The 22,132-nt window shown below is 34.1% G+C and overlaps 1 protein-coding gene across 1 annotated transcript; it reads left to right on the top strand.

Annotated features, from left to right (window-relative positions):
* Nucleotides 1–2,868: 2,868 nt before the first annotated feature.
* On the top strand, nucleotides 2,869–21,701 carry LOC123556933 (protein FAM47E-like). Its single transcript, XM_053544541.1, has 9 exons — nucleotides 2,869–2,907; nucleotides 4,805–5,026; nucleotides 5,787–5,956; nucleotides 8,754–8,862; nucleotides 9,535–9,792; nucleotides 14,339–14,359; nucleotides 16,371–16,535; nucleotides 18,468–18,545; nucleotides 19,184–21,701. Exons 1-9 carry the CDS (start codon nucleotides 2,869–2,871, stop codon nucleotides 19,322–19,324), a joined length of 1,203 nt encoding a protein of 400 aa, XP_053400516.1. The 3' UTR covers nucleotides 19,325–21,701.
* The last annotated feature ends 431 nt before the right edge of the window (nucleotides 21,702–22,132 follow it).

Genomic DNA, 22,132 nt, shown 5'->3' on the forward strand with positions numbered 1-22,132 from the left:
TTGGCATTGGGTCGTCTATATTTGTTCGTTCACCGAAGCTTCAGGCTTTTTATCATGTCGTTGTTACTGACTTTGTGTAAGCGCCTAGGCTTCAGATCATTTGCCATCACGTCGCCTGATTCTTATAGTGCTCTATCTCCATTTTTTGAAAAAATGAGATTTTTACATCATTTTGTTTGTCTCGCCGAGCTCTATCGTTCTGGAGCAAGAAAACATAACTTTTGACGTCACAGAGAAAGATCCTGCATAATACTTTGCTCCATGTCCTCTGTTTGAATGTAACAGTAACGATTAAAGTACTCTATCTCCAGGACTTAAAGCACTGTAATGTTTAAAATTATTCTGACCAATCATACACATAAACTAACATCATGTGATCATCATTAGACTTTGTAAATGAGTGCTCTATCTCCATTTAATTTAATCCAGAATTGCTCTAACTCCATTTTAACCAATAGAATGCACAGTTACATGCATGTGATCACAACAAAATATGGCGGATAGGCATAGTTGTAGCATGTTTGAAATATACTTAGAATGCCTATCTACACGACATGCATATGTGAGATTGCTTATACAGGTTATTTTATCATTTTATTACTTATACAAACACATAGCATTGTCAATTAAGCTATAGGAAGAAAATACATGCAAGATTTGCAACAGACCTGTATTGATGTGTATTTCGGATAGAAACTATTTTCGTCATTCTGAAGCTGTATCTTAAGAAATACCACTGAATGCAAACATGTTTCCGAGAAGCAAATTTGTGATAGTAAGTTATTGTCTATTAAGAGCAGTAGAAATAAAACCAAAAACAGAACATATTTTACTTTACAAAGTTATAGTAAGGCGCCAACTAATTTTCTTGTTGATCACTTTTTTAGCTATGCAAATTTTCCTGAATGCAGTATTCGTAAGACAACAAGAACTGGCAGTACAATATCCCTACTTCCAGACGCAAAAATCCTATCGTTAAACTTGCAACCCTTGACAAAAGAGAAAATTGAAAATTAAATACTTAAAAAACAAGGACAAATATCAAACAAGGAATGCAATGCTGAAATTCAAGTCACTAAATGAAAGTACGTACATGAAGAAACTGTGAGGAATATAAATAACGATTGTGTTTGTGAGAGAGAATAGATATATATGTTTCTTAGAAGTTTAAGTAGTCAATACTTATTACAAATGGTTGGTGTGAATCAAAATCAATGCCACAAAACTATTAAAGTATCACATGATGTAACTGTACCGAATATGAAACATGTGTGCTGTGACTGCAAATGTTTAGTTGCAAAATAAATGCTATGAATTCTTGTTATGATACTCAGTATTAAGTTGAAATGTATGCCACCAGATTTGAGAACGTCATGCAGAAACTAAATGGAATATATACAATAAGATTAGTATGAAAGGTATGACCGGGACATATTATTTGCGATGTAATATCTTTGAGCCTTAATTTAATTGTCAGAATTATGTGAAAAGTTAACAAGAGGCCTAAATGGGCCTAAGTCCTTCAACTGAAGAAAGCCTTAACCATCTGACTTTGCTTCTAACTAGGTTTGGTGAAAATCCTTTAACATGTTCATTATTTTTTTATTATCATTTTGCTGTCACGCACCAAAGCACATAACCATCGAAAGAAATCATCTAAAGTTATTTCTTTTTCAACTCTAGTGGCCCCTAAAAGGGCCAAAGTGTCCCTATTTGAATAGATTTAATATAAGACATAACATGGTAAAGGACCTTATAATGATGCTCCGGACAAGGTTTTATGAAGACCCATTCAGGAGTTAGAGAGGAATTTAGTAAAAGGTATCTCTATTTTGCAACTCTAGCAGCCCCTAAAAGAGGCCACACCAATTGAATAAATTAGTTAAAGGACCTAATAAAAGTTTGATGAAGATCCATCAAGCGGTTGAGAAGTAGTCATTTAAAGGCATTTGTAGCTTTAGATCTAGTGGCCCCTTAGAGGGCCATGCGCTCCCCCACCCCAACCCACAATTAAAAAAATTGGAGGGGGCAATATAATGATGCTACGGACCGAGAATGATGACAGTCAATTGAGTGGTTCATTAGAAGTAGTCATTAAAGGTATTTTTGATTTTAGCCCTAGAATGAGCAAACAGTCTCCGTTTGAATAAAATTGAGAGAGAGCCCTCTAATGATGCCACCGGCCATCTCTGATGAAGATCCGTCCAGCGATTCATGACCAGAAAATATTTCTATTTGCAGCTCTAGTTGCCCCTAAGAGGAGCAAAGTGCCCTTAATCAAACAAATTTGAGAAAGGACGTTATACTGTTCTCTAGCCCAAGTTTGGTAAATATCCATCAAATGGTTCATGAGTAGTCGTTTAAAGGTATTTCTATTTTGAACTCTAACAGCCCCTGAAAGGGACCAACTGCCCCTAACAGAATAATTTTCGTGAAGATTCTTATAATGATGCTACAAATCAAGTTTGAAGAAGATCCATTGAGTGGTTCATGAGATAAAATAATTTAAGGGAATTTCTAATTTTAGCTCTGATAACCCCTCAAAGGGACCAATCGTCCCCATCTGAACCAGTCTGGGAGAGGATATTATAATGATGCTACAGACTATGTTTGATAAAGATCCATCAAGCGGTTCATGAGAAGTTTCCTTTTTTTTTTGCTCTAGCTGGCAGTAGCTGCTCTTAAAGGGGCCAAGATTAACCATTTGATCAAACTTGATAGAGATCTATCCCAAAATTATACTGACCAAGTTTTGGTATAAAAGTAACCAGTAGTTTCAGAGGAGAAAAAAATTAAGTACAATGTTGACGCAGGAAGACGGACGATGGACGCCGTACAATCCACCTATACTAATAGCTAAAAAGCGACATGAATATAACATTGATTGTGTTGTGTAAAAGAGAACTGGTATGACTGACAAGTACAGTTAATGTACATGCAAAAATTGAACATAATATAAAAACTGTCGTTTAGTGAAAGAATACATTTATTACTGAGAATATTTAGTTGCAAAGACAATGTCATTAGGTATTGTTATAATGCTTAGTATTATGTCAAACTTAATGCCAACTGATAACAAAACGCGGAAAATCTTACTCAAATAGAATAGTTTCGGCTAAAAAAGATTTTAGATCTTTGTTCATTGCTGACAATAATTATTGCGGTTACTGAGTAATTAAACTTGTTGTTGTTTAACACAATACTACGATATGGTTTACGAATACCCATCTGCAAATAAGTAGGACCAATGTGCCTAGTTTAATAGCCAATTATGTCTATAGCGTAGCAGTTCAGTTAACCCTGAACAATACGGAAAGCATGGTAAAACCATTGGCAAATCAGTCCAAATCTTCTGACTTTGAACACCTGCCCCTCACCACCGTTTGAAACCTCGCTTTTTCATGTGAGGAAGCCATCCAGTTGACACGAAGAAAGTCATATACCCAGGTATCCGCGCGTGCCAAAAATAATGCACATAGAGTCCTCCTCCTCAAAGAAAATCTTGAAAGTTGCAATATGGCCTATAATATTGTGTCAGTTTGATGATACTAAAACCAAATCCAATCCTCCTTTAATTTCAAAATGAGTACAGTGACTGTCATTACTGTTTAAGAGCTCTCGCACTATTTTCAATATACAATTGTAATAAATATTATCTTGCTCTATGTCCAATTTTGTAAATTCACAGTGCTCTATATCCCGATAGAGCAATACACCTTTAACATATTTTTTCTATTTTTGTCAAATTTGCTCTATCTCCAAAGTGAAAAATGTATAAATGCAGAAAAGTAAAAACGAAATGTATTTAAAAGCATTTACAGTCTGAAAGAACTAAGCGAAAGGAACAAGTAGATATATTTATCATCATTTTCGCGCAGAAATAAAGAAACTAGACGAGAGTTAAACTTTGGAAGCGATTTTCGCCACGTTTAAAAAATGGTAGATAGAGCATCGTTCCACTCACGCGACGATCAGTCTAGCTGTGTGCATTGACTTCGGAGTTTGTGTCATCAGTCTGTTTCTGTGGCGCGGCTTGGGGTTTTGTGTCATCGGTATAATTTGCCTGCCGTGGCTTCGGGCTTTGTGTTATCAGTATAATTCGCCTGTCATGGCTTCGGGGTTTGTGTCATCACTATAATTCGTCCTTTTGTGTTATCAGTATTAGTTGCCTGCCGTGGCTTCGCGTTTTGTGTCATCACTACAATTCGTTCGCCGTGGCTCTGGAAATTGTGTCATCAGTATAATTTGCCTGCTGTGACTTCGGGCCTGTTTGCATGCCATGGCTTCGGGCTTTGTGTCATCAAAATAATTTGCCTGCCGTAGCTTCGGGTTTTGTGCCATCACTATAATTCGTCCTTTTGTGTCATCAGTATAAGTTGCCTACCGTGGCTTCGGGTTTTGTGTCATCACTACAATTCGTCCGCCGCGGCTTCGAGTTTTGTGTCCTCAGTAAAACTTACCTGTCGTGACTTCGGGTTTTGTTTCATCACTATAATTCGTCCGCCGTGGTTTCGGGTTTTATGTCCAGTATAATTTGCCTGCCGTGACTTCGGGCCTGTTTGCATGCTGTGGTTTCGGGTCTTGTGTCATCAGTCCATTTGTTCACCGTACTTGTTTGCTTTTGGCATCTGTCTGTGAATCCATTATGGGTATATAATTATTTATGTACATTTGTTATTTCGTGTGCACTTGTAAAATTGTACGAGCACTGATATATTATTTGTTAGTCATGTATATGTACATATAAATCACATGCAAACAGAAAAAAGAGAAAAATCTCAAACCATTGTTTTTCTTTTTCCAGTCAACTAAAGGACCTGGTCCGACCATAAAAAATTCCAGTGAAAATTTATCAGATGTAAAACAACCGGCAGTACGTAAGCGTTTCAGTAAGCACCAGATATGTTACTCTCGATTGACACCATTACAACAGCAGAGAAGGGAGCACATCAACCAGATAGAGTACGGTCTCACACAGCACCCTCTGGCACTTTATCCCCATCTAGAAGAGAGCGTGAACCCAGAGGTATGACCCTTCAGCAGTGTTTAAAAAATCTCTTGCACTAGTCAACAAAATCTGAAAGTTTATGTATTGAAAAGAGTTTTAAACATAGAAATGCTAAAAAATGCTATGAACACTTATCATGGGGTATATTGTTTTGCTCACATCCCCTGTATTTTGGGTGTTTGTAGGTCAAAGGTCAAGGTCACACTGGTTTTGTGACTTAAATAGTTTTCTGCTCAAGAATTCAAAGGTCTCGGTCACAGTGACCTTGAGAAGAATGTTTATGCCTACTGCCGTCAATTTAATAGGATAATTGTGTGTGGTCCGTAGATGACCTTACTGATTTGGTAGTCAGAACATTAAAGTTCAAGGTCACTGACCTGAAAACCTGGACCTGGAACTTCCAAACTCTGTAGGATGATAGCCTGTGATTAACTAGCAGTATATTGTTTTAGAGTCTTTCATTTAAAAGTCAAGGTCACATTGACCTTAATGCTGAAAAGGGTTTCATATCAGCAACTGGAGATTGTTTGAACCTTAAGCTGTAAAACTTAATAGAATGATACCATTTGGTCAGTAGATGACCTCTTTTATTTTAATGTTCATTTAGTCAAAGGTTGATCTCACAGCATAGGTTAGATGGAAAATTACATACCAGGCCCTCATTTGGGGCATGTGTGTTTTAAAAATAGCTTTTGTTACCAATGTCATATTTTGAAGATGTTATGAACAATATTATTCTGAGTTATTGGAAGATAAAATGAACATTGTATTGTTGCAGTTATTTGAAGACATTATGAACATTTTGGACCCAGAGATGAACTTAATCGATGATGAAGAAGGATCATTAGCTGAGGAAGAAGAGGATGAAGAGGACAGAGCCAGCGCCGACAGTGAAAAACAACAGAGAGACATATCAAGGGATGAGGACAATAAAACTGAACAGAGAGAGTAGGTGTTTTATAATTAAAAAAAAACAACATTTTTATGATTTTTGATTCAGGATTCTTGACATCACATGGACATACTATTAGGTGCTGTGTTGTCGCCAGGAAAGGCACACTTTATCTACTACTTTAATTTGTGTAAAAGACATTTCAGAATCCAAATGATATAACTGACCAGTATTACGTCAGTGACCTTGAACTTTAATGTTCTGAGCAACTTAGGGCCACTATGGCACTCTTAGGTGCTAATATTTTAGCATCATAATTTTTATGTAAGTTTACTTTTTCCAGTACAAAGAAGTAGGTACTATAGACTGTTGTATCAGCCATACAGCAGAGACTATGTATGGTATCGTTTAAAAAAAAGTGTTCAGATTTTTACAGTTTGTTTTTAGCTCGACTATTCGAAGAATAGTCTAGCTATTCTACTCACCCTGGCGTCGGCGTCACACCTTGGTTAAGTTTTTGCATGCAAGTACATACAGCTCTGTAGCTTTGAAACTTATTTATTCTTTTTCTAGGTCAATTACCAACCTCACTGGGTCAAGTTCCATACCTCTAACATGTATTTTGAGCAAATTATGCCCCCTTTTGGACTTAGAAAATTCTGGTTAAATGCAAGTTACTATCTCCAAAACTAATGCAGATATTGAATTGGAACTTCACATGTGTCTTCGGGGTTAAAAAACTAGTTGATAGCACCAAGTCCCATAACTCTGACCTTCATTTTGGCCAAATTATGCCCCCTTTGGACTTAGAAAATTCTGGTTAAAGTTTTGCGTGCAAGTACATACAGCTATTACTAAAAGGCATATAGATTTGAAACTTATTTTTTCTTTTTCTAGATCAATTACTTACCTCACTGGGTCAAGTCCCATAACTCTGACATGTATTTTGGCCAAATTATGTCCCCTTTTGGACTTAGAAAATCCTGGCTAAAGTTTTACATGCAAGTTACTATCTCCAAAACTACTACAGGTATTAAATTGAAACTTCACATGTGTCTTCTGGGTTATAAAACTAGTTGATAGCACCAAGTCCCATAACTCTGACATGTAATTTGGGCAAATTATGCCCCCTTTTGGACTTAGAAAATCCTGGTTAAGGTTTTGCGTGCAAGTACATACAGCTATTACCAAAAGGCATATAGCTTTGAAACATATTTATTCTTTTTCTAGGTCAATTACCAACCTCATTGGGTCAAGTTTCATAACTCTTAACATGTATTTTGAGCAAATTATGCCCCCTTTTGGACTTAGAAAATTCTGGTTAAAGTTTTACATGCAAGTTACTATCCCCAAAACTAAATGCAGATATTGAATTGAAACTTAACATGTTTCTTTGGGGTTATAAAACTAGTTGATAGCATCAAGTCCCATAACTCTGATATGTATTTTGGTCAAATTATGTCCCCTTTCGAACTTAAAACTCTTTTGATATTTAACATTTTGGGTAATAATTTCCTGCTTCTGTGACAATATTTCGAATAGTCGAGCTTGGCTGTCTTATGGACAGCTCTTGTTTTCTATGGAGTGGATATATATACATCATATACATGCTATAAATTTAAGTTTTTATTGATAAAAGCAAGTGATGTTCAAACACAAGCTAAATTAAATAATGTAAAAGAAACTTAATGGCATATATATATTTTACTGGTAATGGTGCGTCAATGAATAAAATAAATGGCACATGTCAGTATTGTATTGATTTTCAATAATATTTATGGCTTATAAATAAATGAATTTAATGGAATATATCAGATCTAGAACAAAGTCAAGGACATTTCAATCTCGTTTATGGAGATCAAATTGGTCCAGATGGTATGTACAAAAGGTCAAAGTTCAGCACACAATATTTCTGTTGTTTTGACTATAAAAATGTTATACAGTGTAAAAGGTGTTGTAAAGATGAAATCCGCTGTAGTTTTGATAAGTTATGTTGTTGTGATTGCTATTGGAAGTAGTTGTTGTTCAACTGGTCCTGTAGTACCTTTGTGATGGAAGTAGAAATCAAAAGTGAGCCGTGCCATGGGAAAACCAACATAGTGGCTTTGCGACCAGCATGGATCCAGACCAGCCTGCGCATCCGCGCAGTCTGGTCAGGATCCATGCTGTTCGCTAACAGTTTCTCCAATTCCAATAGGCTTTAAAAGCGAACAGCATGGAGCCTGACCAGACTGCGCGGATGCGCAGGCTGGTCTGGATCCATGCTGGTCGCATACCCACTATGTTGGTTTTCCCATGGCACGGCTCATTAGTAATTTCAGCAAGATTTGATTATATAAAATGTATTACTGTGAAATAATTATATTTCATTCACAGTTTTGTGGTTTTAGAATAAAACTGCTGTTTCCTAGGACACAAAATGCTTTGAAAACAAATCTAAAAGATTATTATCTAAATAGTACTTGTATTTTTTATTCGGCATTTAATTTAACTTTGTGCATTATCGCAGCCGTGAAATACACGGAAAGTTAGTCCCCCTTGAATAATTATTATTTTACAATATTGATAAAATCAAAGGATAAAATTTTCCAAGACATGGAAAAGGCAAACGGACACAGTTTAGATTACTGCACAGATATTGAAGACTTAGTTATTTTTTTCTGGTCACTTTAATTTAACAGTTTGATTAGGTAACAGTGCCATATTTGTATATTCATGGCTGGTTACTTTTTCTTAAATGATGGCATTCAAGGCTGAGTTGAATTTGCAAATCACTATGTTCACAAAAATTATGATTCAATCCTATAGGAAATGTTTATATTGTAGTTATCTGTATTAATTATTTTCATTCAGGACGGAAGAAGGCGTTGTACGTAACCCATACAAATGGATCTCAAAGAAAGAAGAACAAGAAAAGAAAAACAAAAAGAAAGCTGGCGAAAAACCAACTGACACCTCACAGGTTTGTTGTTGTTTTATCATAAAAAAAATCTTTGAAGTGAATCATATTGCATGTCTTTCAGTGAACTGTTGAAATATAACTGTTTATTTCATTTGGTTATTTCATTAAGACTAAATGAATAAAAATTGGATAAAGTTATTTAACAGACATGAAAAAAAAAAAGAAATTAATTAACTTTATTTCATAAGATTATGGGTTCTTTCAATTTCTCTTATGGCTAGACCATTTGTGAATGTATTGCATCTGTTGCTCTTTCGTTCACAGATATTTTAATCTTACACTGAAACAAGTAAATATTCTGTAAATACTTCACAGTAGAACTATTACTTGTAATCTGTATATTCTTTTAAATGAAAATTTAAGAAATTTTAACACAAAAATGGTGAAGTTGTTGAAGAAGTTTTACATGTAATAGCATAAGCATAAGGTAGTTGCAATACAAATTCAGAGTATTGCACTTTTAACACAGAGCAATAAAAGGCAGTTGCAATACAAGTAGAGTATTGCACTTTTATCACAGAGCAATAAAAGGCAGTTGCAATACAAGTAGAGTATTGCACTTTTAACACAGAGCAATAAGATATTTACCATTTACATTTTATATTAGAGAAGACATGCACACAGGTATATGAGAGGTAGTTCATATCATGTAAATTTACATTTTATGTTCAGGAGGAACATATTAAAAAGGTCACAAAAGAGTTTTGTGACTGGGTAGCCAGTCTGGGAGGTCAGAGTAACAATATTGAAGAAAGCACTATAACCAGTCTGTTCGCCAGTGGTTATGAGACAAAACCAGCGCTGTCTGTACCTATCCACGTTGTGGAACTGACAAATGTTCCCCCAGAGTTACGAATGTCGGCTACAGTTCCACAGCAATCACAACAAAATAAAAACTTGCCACAGGAAGAATTGAAAAAGACCAATTGGGTAGGTTTAATATGTCAATGCTTTCTTATCTATTACAAAAACAGAAGTTCATTTTTAGCTCGACTATTCGAAGAATAGTCTAGCTATTCTACTCACCCTGGCGTCGGCGTCAGCGTCGGCGTCACACCTTGGTTAAGTTTTTGCATGCAAGTACATACAGCCATCAATTAAAGGCATATAGCTTTGAAACTTATTTTTTCTTTTTCTAGGTCAATTACCAACCTCTCTGGGTCAAGTCCCATAACTCTGACATGTATTTTGAGCAAATTATGCCCCCTTTTGGACTCAGAAAATTTTGGTTAAAGTTTTACATGCAAGTTACTATCTCCAAAACTAATGCAGATATTGATTTGAAACTTCACATGTGTCTTCGAGGTTATAAAACTAGTTGATAGCAGCAAGTCCCATAACTCTGACTTTCATTTTGGCCAAATTATGCCCCCTTTTGGACTTAGAAAATTCTGGTTAAAGTTTTGCGTGCAAGTACATACAGCTATTTCTAAAAGGCATATAGATTTGAAACTTATTTTTTCTTTTTCTAGATCAATTACCAACCTCACTGGGTCAAGACCCATAACTCTGACATGTATTTTGAGCAAATTATGCCCCCTTTTGGACTTAAAAAATTTTGGTTAAAATTTTACATGCAAGTTACTATCTCTAAAAATAATGCAGATATTGATTTGAAACTTCACATGTGTCTTCGGGGTTATAAATCTAGTTGATAGCAGCAAGTCCCATAACTCTGACCTTCATTTTTGCCAAATTATGCCCCCTTTTGGACTTAGAAAATTCTGGTTAAAGTTTTGCGTGCAAGTACAAACAGCTATTTCTAAAAGGCATATAGATTTGAAACTTATTTTTTCTTTTTCTAGATCAATTATCAACCTCATTGGGTCAAGTCCCATAACTCTGACATGTTTTTTGAGCAAATTATGCCCCCTTTTAGACTTAGAAAATTTTGGTTAAAGTTTTACATGCAAGTTACTATCTCCAAAACTAATGCAGATATTGATTTGAAACTTCACATGTGTCTTCGGGGTTATAAAACTAGTTGAAAGCAGCAAGTCCCATAACTCTGACCTTCATTTTGGCCAACTTATGTCCCCTTTTGGACTTAGAAAATTCTGGTTAAAGTTTTGCGTGCAAGTACATACAGCTATTACTAAAAGGCGTATAGATTTGAAACTTATTTTTTCTTTTACTAGATCAATTACTAACCTCACTGGATCAAGTCCCATAACTCTGGCATGTATTTTGGGCAAATTATGCCCCCTTTTAGACTTTGAAAATTCTGGTTCCAAAACTAATGCAGAAATTGAATTGAAACTTCACATGTGCCTTCGTGGTTATAAAACTAGTTGATAGCAGCAAGTCCCATAACTGATATGCATTTTGGTCAAATTATTCCCCCTTTTGAACTTAAAACTCTTCTGATATTTAACCTTTTTGGGTAATATTTTCCTGCTTCTGGGACCATATTTCGAATAGTCGAGCTTGGCTGTCTTACGGACAGCTCTTGTTATATTTATTATATAAAATAAAGATACATTGATTTTTATCAATATTTTGATTTATTCCTAGAATGTTAAAGTAGTCCTCTAATTTTTTTGATGAACATCTATAAATTGTTAATTGCAATTATCAAATTATGTTGTTAGATAAGTTTAGAGTTAAAAAATGTTTTTTATATTTTTTATTTGAATTAATTAACTATATACATGTAAATTAAACAGGATGATTGGGTAAGATTTAGGAAATATTATACTGATAATAGTAATTGTAATTATGAAAATATTAATGATAATGATAATAATAATAGTTATAAAAATTATTATAACAATAGTAGTAATAATAATAATAATGATAATAATATATATTAATATATATTAATGATAAATATAATACAGAAAATAATATTATGATAATACAGATAATAACTAACTTTTAATTGAACAAGGCCTGAAATATTCCATCAAGCCTGATCTTCCATTATTACAACAATTTTAAATTGAAACTCATATTGTTATAGTGCCTTGATGATTAAACTTTGCTGATTGCAGTAGACTTTTCTAAGAATCATTAATTAACAATCAAAAACAATTTTTTCAAGGAATCATTACCTCAAGTGCCCCTAAACGTTATGTAGCATCTGGCTATGTCTTTGTATCTAATTTTGTTTTAATACTATGAAATCATTAATAAAGGTATTTATTGGGGTTGGGGCTAATTTTTGTACATTTCCTATTCAATTATCTTCCAAGGTTGAAATTCATGAATTTATATCCCAGCTGAACAGCCATTTTGGCCAGAACCATGCAATTGCATGCCCTGAAAATGAAATGCTTTCTTATACATGCTTCTTTAACCTTTAGTCTGCTGGCAGCAAGTGGTTTTGCTTTTGCGACCAGTGCAGACCAAGATCAGCCTGCACATCCATGCAGGCTGATCATGGTCTGCACTGTTTGCTGTTCAGTCAGTAAGATTTCACTGAACACCCCTTTGAATAATAAATGGTACAAGTTTAAGTACCAGATTTTTTTTATTATTTGTACTAACTGCACAGTTATTATATGAGCCGCGCCATGGGAAAACCAACATAGTGGATGTGCGACCAGCATGGATCCAGACCAGCCTGCGCATCCGCACAGTCTGGTCAGGCTCCATGCTGTTTGCTTTTAAAGCCTATTGGAATTGGAGAAACTGTTAGCGAACAGCATGGATCCTGACCAGACTGCGCGGATGCGCAGGCTGGTCTGGATCCATGCTGGTCGCACACCCACTGTGTTGGTTTTCCCATGGCACGGCTCAATTATTCTTATTGAAAAAAGTGTAATAACTGAAGAAATTGTATGTCAAACATTGTAATAAACAGGGAATGAAATCAACCGAAATTTCAGTTTGCTACGAATATGCATGATAAAAATTGAGTTAGCACAACATTCAGCTATCAGAAACAGCTTCTGCTTGTACTGGTATATAAGTATGATAGAGTATCAGATACATATGTTGAGGTAACAGATAAAAGACCACTTTAACAATTCACTGAATATTAGTACTAAACACAATTTCAGTTAGTTTCAGAAGAAATTTAATGTCCAGTAATAACATTGAACTATACAAAAATCACTGTATAATTTAGCTAATTTTAGAATGTTAATCAGAACAATTTTGCATGATACATAATATACTATTTTTATATGAATTTCTTTGTCATGTTTTAGGATGGTATTACACATTGTGACCTTAATGTACAGGCGGAGTTTTAGCTTGACTATACAAAGTATATGGAGAGCTAACCTACTCAACCTGGTGTCCACGTTCACGTCAGCTTCCGTTCTACACCTTGGTTAAACGGTTAAAGTTATCTTTATCTCTGTAATTACATGATGGATTAGCTTCAAACTAGGTTATTCCTCATCATCATCCACATCATATGATGCAAGGGCCATAACTCTTGCATGAATATTTGATGAATTGTTGCCTGTTTTTACTTAAAATTTCAGGTTAAAATTTTGATGCTGTGTTATTACCAAACAGATTTGATTCAAACTTAAAATATTGTTTCACATTACAACTCAAGGTCCATATAACTATGACACCACTATGTTATGAGTTATGCCCCCCTTTTACTTAGAATTTCAAGTTCAAGTTGTGATGCACTTTTGCTCTATGTCAGTAATAATTATATAGGTTTGATTCAAACCTAAAATAGCTGTTCCACATTTATTACTAACATAACATGTTACATGGTGCATTACTCTTGCAGAAGTTTTCTATGAATTATGTCTCTTTTGTACTTATTTAATGTTTTGATACACTTTACCACTATCTCTGTTATCACTAAATACATTTGACATGGACTTAAACTATTGTCTAATATCTTCATCCACATTGGAGTCATTGAACACACCAGTTACAGCTTCAGCTTCCTCAGATGTGCCCAGTTTCACTATCCAGCATTGAAATAGTCAAACATACCGTCTTCTGTGACAGCTCTTGTTAAAAGTGTTAGCATGGCAAACGTTAAATTTTGTTGTTGTGAAGGTCCATAACTTTGATTCTCCTGGCTCTCACCTGTGGAGATCTGAGCTCAGCCAATTTTGTCTTGAGGAAATCTTCCATTTGGCTTGCGGAAGGTCAGTGGCTCTACCATAAACCCAATATAACATCTAGTGAAAGCTAGTTCAAAACCTTAACTGCGTTAGTTAACCCTTACCCTGCTTAATTTCTATAATGAACTTGTCCTTCTTCCAATTTGGACAGTACCATTAACTGTAAAAAGGGGTGCTTACCAAAAAAATACTGACTAAATGGCGAACAGTGCAGATCATGATCAGACTGCACAGATGTGCAGGCTGATCATTATCTACACTGGTCGCAAAGGCTGAGTCAGTCATGTCCAGCATGGTAAGGGTTAGAGAAATTACAGATTTGTAGTAAAACCTTCATAGTAATATTTTTACCAAATTATTCTTTTTGCAGAATGTTTCTTTGAATATTAAAATCAGTTAAACCAGTGTCTTTTTACTGAATTATTTTTCAGCAAAAAGATAAAAGTATAGAGGTATTAACTTTTTTATGCTGTAGTACCCAATGCCACAACACAATTTTTGATATACTTGTTCACACTAGTCTTTTCACAGCTTTTATTGATTTCAGCATTGTTTAGCAAATAATCAAGGTCTTCGAGTGGTTTGTTGTCTAATTTATCATGGTTCAGAGTTCAGATGCACAGCAATTGAACCACAAGGGCATTAGCCCAAATGGTTTAATATCTAAGCATCTGAACGAGAAGGCATTGATTGTTTTCATTATTACATGTTCAAGGAAATTATGCTGGGCTTCATTTATTTGTGTAAAAACGGACCGGACGTCATGCGGCAATTTGACATCATAATTGATGCCATAATGCTCTATCGGTCAACCGTTGTTTATCGTAGAATATACAGAGCTTGACTTTCTTCTTTGTTTATCTGGCAATCAAATCAAGATATGTTAAAATGTTCATTTGACCAAAATGGCACTACTGTTGTTTATCGTAGAATATACAGAGCTTGACTTTCTTCTTTGTTTATCTGGCAATCAAACAGAGATATGTTAAAATGTTCATTTGACCAAAATGGCACTACCGTTGTTTGTCATAGAATATACAGAGCTTGACTTTCTTCTTTGTTTATCTGGCAGTCAAATAGAGATATGTTAAAATGTTCATTTGACCAAAATGGCACTAAAGAATCTAAAGTTTTACATGCTAAAATATGGTTTAGAGTAGGTTCAGAATAAAATGTCACACACAAAAGCTTAGAGATGCTATTTACTATCAAACCTTGATCACATTTTGTCAAACTTTTAGGCCGTATCTTGACCACTAGCTTTCATTTAAAGGCTCACATTGATTTTGTACTAAAATGTGCTGCACATACAGATATGCAAACATTGTCACTGACTGAGATAGTACTTTTTGCCATCTCTTTAAGTAATCAGTCACAAAGTACATTGGAATTTATTTGGATATTTGACCATAAAAATAGACAATTTTATTAGTGATAAGTTAGAATTTCAAGTGAACCAGATTCCTCTGGTAAATGTTGCTTTATAAAGACAGTCAAAAGCTTACATTCCAAAAATAGTAATGAAAATTCGATGTAATGATTATAAATTAAATTTTGAAAATAGAAATTAGAAGGGTTATTGGATTTTAGGCTTGCACTTATCCCATTAAAAGAAATCTTTGTATTATGCACATGAATATTTTAACATCCATTTCTTGGTCTAAGATAACATTCATAAAGATCATGGTGATGGACTGTCCAACCCTTTGTAGTATTCTATAGTTTTGCCAAGTATTATGACAAGAATTTTGGAAATAATATTTTCATTTCATGCTGGGAACACTTTTCTGTACTTTATGAGCATACATTCTGACCTGTCTTTAAAGTCCACCTGTGAACTGAGACATCTGGCACTAGTGAGTTTCATGTTGTGCTATATTCTCAACTATGAAAAAAAGTCTCCATCAAATAAAGACCACTTAATGGCCCACAGCAGGATGTTTTATATAGACAGGTTTGACTGTATTTTCACTCGCTTTGTAGGTAGATTATACAAATTCTTGCATAAAAAATCTGCCTGTGTATTAATGGGAGAAAAATTGTGTATAAACAAAGTGACCTTAGGTCTCAGTCACATAGATACATTTAACAAAGACTGTTGAAAGTTTTACACATGGACTTCTTTCAAAAAAGAGGAATATCTAGTTTAATAATTCTTCTATTATAGTTACTATGAATTGTTACGTAGGAGACTTCAAGGAATTGTTACACTGCAGACTTCTAAGACAGTTGTTACACTGAAAAATAAAAGCAGTTGTTACAGTGGAGACTCATTTGCAACAGACTCTTTAGCTGTGTTATCAAATGATAGAAAGTTACAGTAATTTCATCAAAACTGTATGAAAATATTACAAGATTTCCTTTTGGAACAGTTAATGAATTGTTTCTCTCGTAACTTTTGGTTGATCAAAATTTTAGACTTTTTTCCATATTAAGATATCAGTAGATCATTTTTCTTTTCAGCAATATTCTGGCCAGTATGAACCAAGTTGGGTAAAGTTCAAATATGGAGCTTGGTATCTGGACCCCAAATCCTGGCAGAAACGGGATGCTGATGAGCCCCTAATGGACCCCAAGGAATTGAAAGACAAGGAAATGTCTGAGGCCAAGAAAATGAGCAAAGGCCTGGTAAGACATAAACTAAACCAAAATGATAACAGTAATAATAACCTATTAGAAATATTTTAACCTTTTAAGGTTCCATAAGGCTTTAAATTTTATGTTAAAAACTGATGAACCATGTGTCTACATAGATGTTTTGCATAATTATGTGATCAGAAGAGCACTACTTTCATTACTGCATATGAACAAATGGCATAAAAGCCATAAAGGGAGATAATTAAAAACATTGGGTTCAATAAAACTTTCTACAGTGTCAATCAATATTCAAACCTTCGACATAATTACTGGAGAAAACAACTATCAAAAAATAGGATTTAACAAGTAATTAATATAATACCTGTTCATAACAAATATTTTGGCAGCCACATTATCAGCAAAGGCATTATGAGCCTTTAAGATGTTCGTTTACAGTTGTGTGAGAAAAAAATGAATAAATATTTACAGAGAAATTGATATAAAGTGTTTGTTTGACATTGTGAAGAAACTCAACAAAAAAAAGTATTACATAAAAACTGCTATTCTGGCATAAAACTGCTGTTTTTGGCATCTTCAGTGGGTGTTGTCAGAGAGGTTCTCATGCTCACATACTGTTAACATGCCTTTTTACATAAAATTTGCACGTTCATTGGCAAAGTGTACACATATTATGTCTCTATAACAAATAATTCAAAAAAGGACATGATATCATTGTGATCAAACAAAGCTGACATTTTCTATGCATTTCATGAACACTAAATGACATTTATGGACAATATATTACTGATTTTTGCTTTTTACATGTTTTATGCTAGTTTTAAGTGTTAACACATATCAGTGCTCAAGCAGGAACCAATCCTCTGTGATTCTGCATTTGTTGTAACATAAAAGACATGCATTATCCATACATTAAATACTTCTGAAAATCTGTGCAAATGGCTGATTTTGCTACTCTTTTTAAAAGTGTCTTAGATTCAGCATCTCGTCAGATAGGTAACAGTACCATTTCCAGTTAATGTTAATATGTTCTACTGTTTTTATGCCCCCGAAGGGAGGCATATAGTTTTTGAACCGTCTGTCTGTCTGTCGGTCTGTCGGTCTGTCCGCAATTTTCGTGTCCGGTCCATATCTTTGTCATCGATGGATGGATTTTCAAATAACTTGGCATGAATGTGTACCACAGTAAGACAACGTGCAGTGTGCAAGACCCAGGTCCGTAGCTCAAAGGTCAAGGTCACACTTAGACGTTAAAGGATAGTGCATTGATGGGCGTGTCCGGTCCATATCTTTGTCATCGATGGATGGATTTTCAAATAACTTGGCATGAATGTGTACCACAGTAAGACGACGTGCAGTGCGCAAGACCCAGGTCCGTAGCTCAAAGGTCAAGGTCACACTTAGACGTTAAAGGATAGTGCATTGATGGGCGTGTCCGGTCCATATCTTTGTCATCGATGGATGGATTTTCAAATAACTTGACATAAATGTGTACCAGTGTAAGACGACATGTCGTGCGCAAGACCCAGGTTCGTAGCTCAAAGGTCAAGGTCACACTTAGATGTTAAAGGATAGTGCATTGATGGGCGTGTCCGGTCCATATCTTTGTCATCGATGGATGGATTTTCAAATAACTTGGCATGAATGTGTACCACAGTAAGATGACGTGTCACACACAAGACCCAGGTCCGTAGCTCAAAGGTCAAGGTCACACTTAGACGTTAAAGATCATTTTTCATGATAGTGCATTGATGGGCATGTCCGGTCCATATCTTTGTCATTCATGCATGGATTTTAAAATAACTATGCATGAATGTGTGACACAGTAAGATGATGTGTCGAGCGCAAGACCCAGCTCCGTAGGTCAAAGGTCCTAAACTCTAACATCGGCCAAAACTATTCATTCAAAGTGCCATCGGGGGCATGTGTCATCCTACGGAGACAGCTCTTGTTTTCAAATTTCAGAATAATGAGCTAGCTACAATGCATGGTGTAAGTCTGTTCAAAGAATTTGTGGACAAGAAAAGTAGAAGAAAACCAGAGGTAATTTTTTAATAATTCCATGATATTACCTACTGACATAAAACAGTAGGGTAAGTTCATATAATTCATAATGTTATTTATTTCAGGCATGTATTATAAATGTTCAGAAGTTACGTGAAGCATTAAATCTCAAGATACCATGTTGCTATAGCTTCTTTAGAAATGTATTTATGCTGTTGAAAATTTGCAGACTTCAAACTAACAATTTTGAGAAATTGTGGCTGTTTAATTAAATATGAGAAAACTGAATAATGTGATGTAAACGGTACTGTTCAAAGGGGGGTAATCAAAAGCACATTGGCAGATTTGTTTAGTTGAGCTGAAAAAAAGAATTGAAAATTTTCTTTCACATTGCAGTTTGTTGTCCTTTCAGTCTGCAAATTGTGACAATAAAGACACAATTTAAAATTTGTGAAAAAGTTTTGAAAAAGAATTTAGCTATGCTTTCCAATAAACTCCAGATACTGGTATATCAAGTTCAAAATTTTGATATTTTGTAGACCTTGATCTTGTGATCTTGATGTACATCTAGAGTAATGCCCCTTGAATACATGCAATCTGTATTTATTCCATTCTATTACTGAAAACATGTAACATATATTACAAATTACTTCCTTACATTTTGTTTTGTTTTGCAGTTTTTAGATGAAGTTGAGGAAATTAAAAAGCGTGCTGAAGAGGAAGAGCAAAGACGGATAGAGGCGGAGCTCGCAGCAAAGAAAAAACGAATTCATATAAGAAAATCAACAGACGGCGATAAAACACCTGGACCGTCATAAACTTTATATTTTGTCTTTCACATAATTATGTTTGAATCACAAAAATGTTGTTCATGTAATGTTAGATATGATGTATGTACTGGAAGATTTTTCAAAAACGTTTTTTTTTTCAGTTTTCAACAACATTGAATCCAGCAGATATAATGTAAATTTGCTTAAATATTGGTACTTTTTACAGCATTTACATTGCAGACTGATTCTGGATATTTTGTATAATGGTTTTAATAAATTATGTATTTTATAAATTGTTCACATTTCTTAAGAAGAATTTTAGAATTTTCTTTGCTATTTTATTAGATTGTTATATTTTGTTTGCTTCTAACATATTCAAAAATATGTGAGTCTTTTGATATTAAACTTAATACATATAAAAACATCACAGAAAAGCAGATATGCGTTATGATCTTTTATGGAGAGAGACCTTTATAGAATATAAATACCGGTATACATTGTAATATTTTGAGAAGTCATATCTATAGATTTGAGAGATCCTAGATCCTATCTGTGACTCTCACAGCCTTTATAATTAATGTTTGATCTTGTTGTGTTATAGCTCATCAAAAATAGGTTTTGAGACACCTGTATCTGACAAGAATAAAAGGGGAAAACAATATTAAATTTCAGAAAAGGTTTTGAAGAAATTTGCATTTGAAAGTTAGTGTTAACTCTAACATGCAGTATCAATTTATTTTTATAAAACTTTAATGCAGCTGTAATTTTTGTATGACATGATTTACAGCTTGAGCTCCATGTGCATAGATGATAAAAGCCATGCTTCATGTAGCACAAAAGAAACAACCTGATTAGATAGGTTTATAATGAATATTCATTTAAAAATAATGAACGTCAAAATATTTGCTTACACATTTCTAAAATGAAACATTTACCATGGAAGAGGATTAAATAAAAAAAATTTTGCTATGTTGTAGAAATAAAATGAATACTTATTTGTTTACATGTTGTATGAAATTAATGTATTTAGGGAGTAAACACAAGTTAGCTGTTACAACCTTTCACTTCCACTATCCCTTTCACCTCTTCCTGTTGTACTCAACTGTGAGAAAATAGATCTGTTCAAATCATTCTAATACAGGGTTTAGCTCACATTTATGTAGCTAAATTTTTTTAATGTCTTTAAATGATAAAATGGTCTAATTGATTTAGGATGCTGTAAAATCATTAATACTTGTGGGTGACAAATTTGTTTATGTTTCATTGTTACATTGTTCTTTGAATGTGATATTTGAATGACTGTTGATTTCTATGAAATTTAAAACCAGCAAACAAATAAATTTCCTATTAATTTGGTATCCACAAATTTTATGTTACTACAAATTAGCCATTTTGGCCAAATTTTATTATCATGCAATTTTAAGCCAAAATGTATAATGTTACGGTATTTTTTATTAATTATTATTGCTGATAACAAATGTAGTTAAAATAAGAATGTACCATGTATATGCAACCAAATGGAATTTTGTATACTTTCTTACATATGTATTGAATTATGTTATTGCATGGCTCCTTATATAAATCACTGGTCCATTGCTTTTGACAGTCTATTGTTCAACATAAAATTTTGTTGGGCTTAAATCAAAACTTGAGGGAAAAAGAAAACTTATTTCTGATGTCATGTGATAATACACTTACTGAATGGCTTGCCAGTCAATATTCGAAACTGTTGACCTGCAAGGCTTTCAGTAAGTGTATACTGTCCGATCCACCTTTCCTGTGACAAGGTTTTTTCTTTGATTACTCTATAAATGTAAAACAATACTCAGGTCATATTATATGTCATTAGGAAGAATGCAAAGGGTGATAATAGAAACTTTTTAAAGTTTCAAAACATTTTAACTAGTTTTGATTTTATCATCATAGCCAGTTTGGCCACCAGAAAGTTTAAAATTTCAGTTTTGACTTGTGGTATTTGTTATTGGATTGTAATGAAACCTTCAGGATTACTAAGTATGCTTAAAGGTAGCGTAGCCATGTAGAAATATGGTAAAATTTTGAAAGAAAAACACAAATTTTCATTTGCTAGAATTTTATGCAGGGAAATAACAATTTTGGTGATCAGATTTACATTATGAAAGATATTTTCAAAATTCAAAATTATACTACCTTGTCTGGAGACCTCTAGAATGATATATATATATATACCTAGTAACTTCTATCTGGAGCTTGCAAAATCATCCTGCAGTTCATGAAATAACACATGTTACAGATTTAAAGCAGATCAAACAGTAGTTTTATCTAATGTCTGTATTGTTAGTGGCATTTCTTTATGTTGTATACACAAACTGTGATAAAATGTATGTCTTGATATATAAAAAAGTATTTCATTTTGAAATAAATATTTTGTTGTTAAATATTAGAATTATGTGTTGACTTCTCAAATATATATGCCCATTTTAAAAAACTGGGACATGCATAATGATCATTGATCCATCTGCCGCAAACATCTGTATGTCCAATCCATCTGCCCATTGTAAATAGTAGTAATTTATTCGCTTTTGCCACTTTCTTCACTGTGAAGGTCTGTTTTAGCATCTGTACAGATGAAGTTCTTGGTCTAAGCATTCATAGCAGGGATGTGGTTCTTGCTCTTTGTAATTTTCATTTTTTCGCATATTACTGCCATGCATCCACCTATACTGATTTTTGGTGTGCAAGTGTATATTAACGTGTAAGCATTCTCAATATTGCCTTCCCAGATGGAAAAGTATACATTTGAGCAGTCACATGCCAGGGTTAGATATTCCTGTCTTTCCATAGGGAAAAACCTAAATGTCTAAAATAGTGTGCACT

The sequence above is a fragment of the Mercenaria mercenaria genome, chromosome 5, assembly GCF_021730395.1.
Source record: "Mercenaria mercenaria strain notata chromosome 5, MADL_Memer_1, whole genome shotgun sequence".
NCBI classification, from domain to species: domain Eukaryota; kingdom Metazoa; phylum Mollusca; class Bivalvia; order Venerida; family Veneridae; genus Mercenaria; species Mercenaria mercenaria.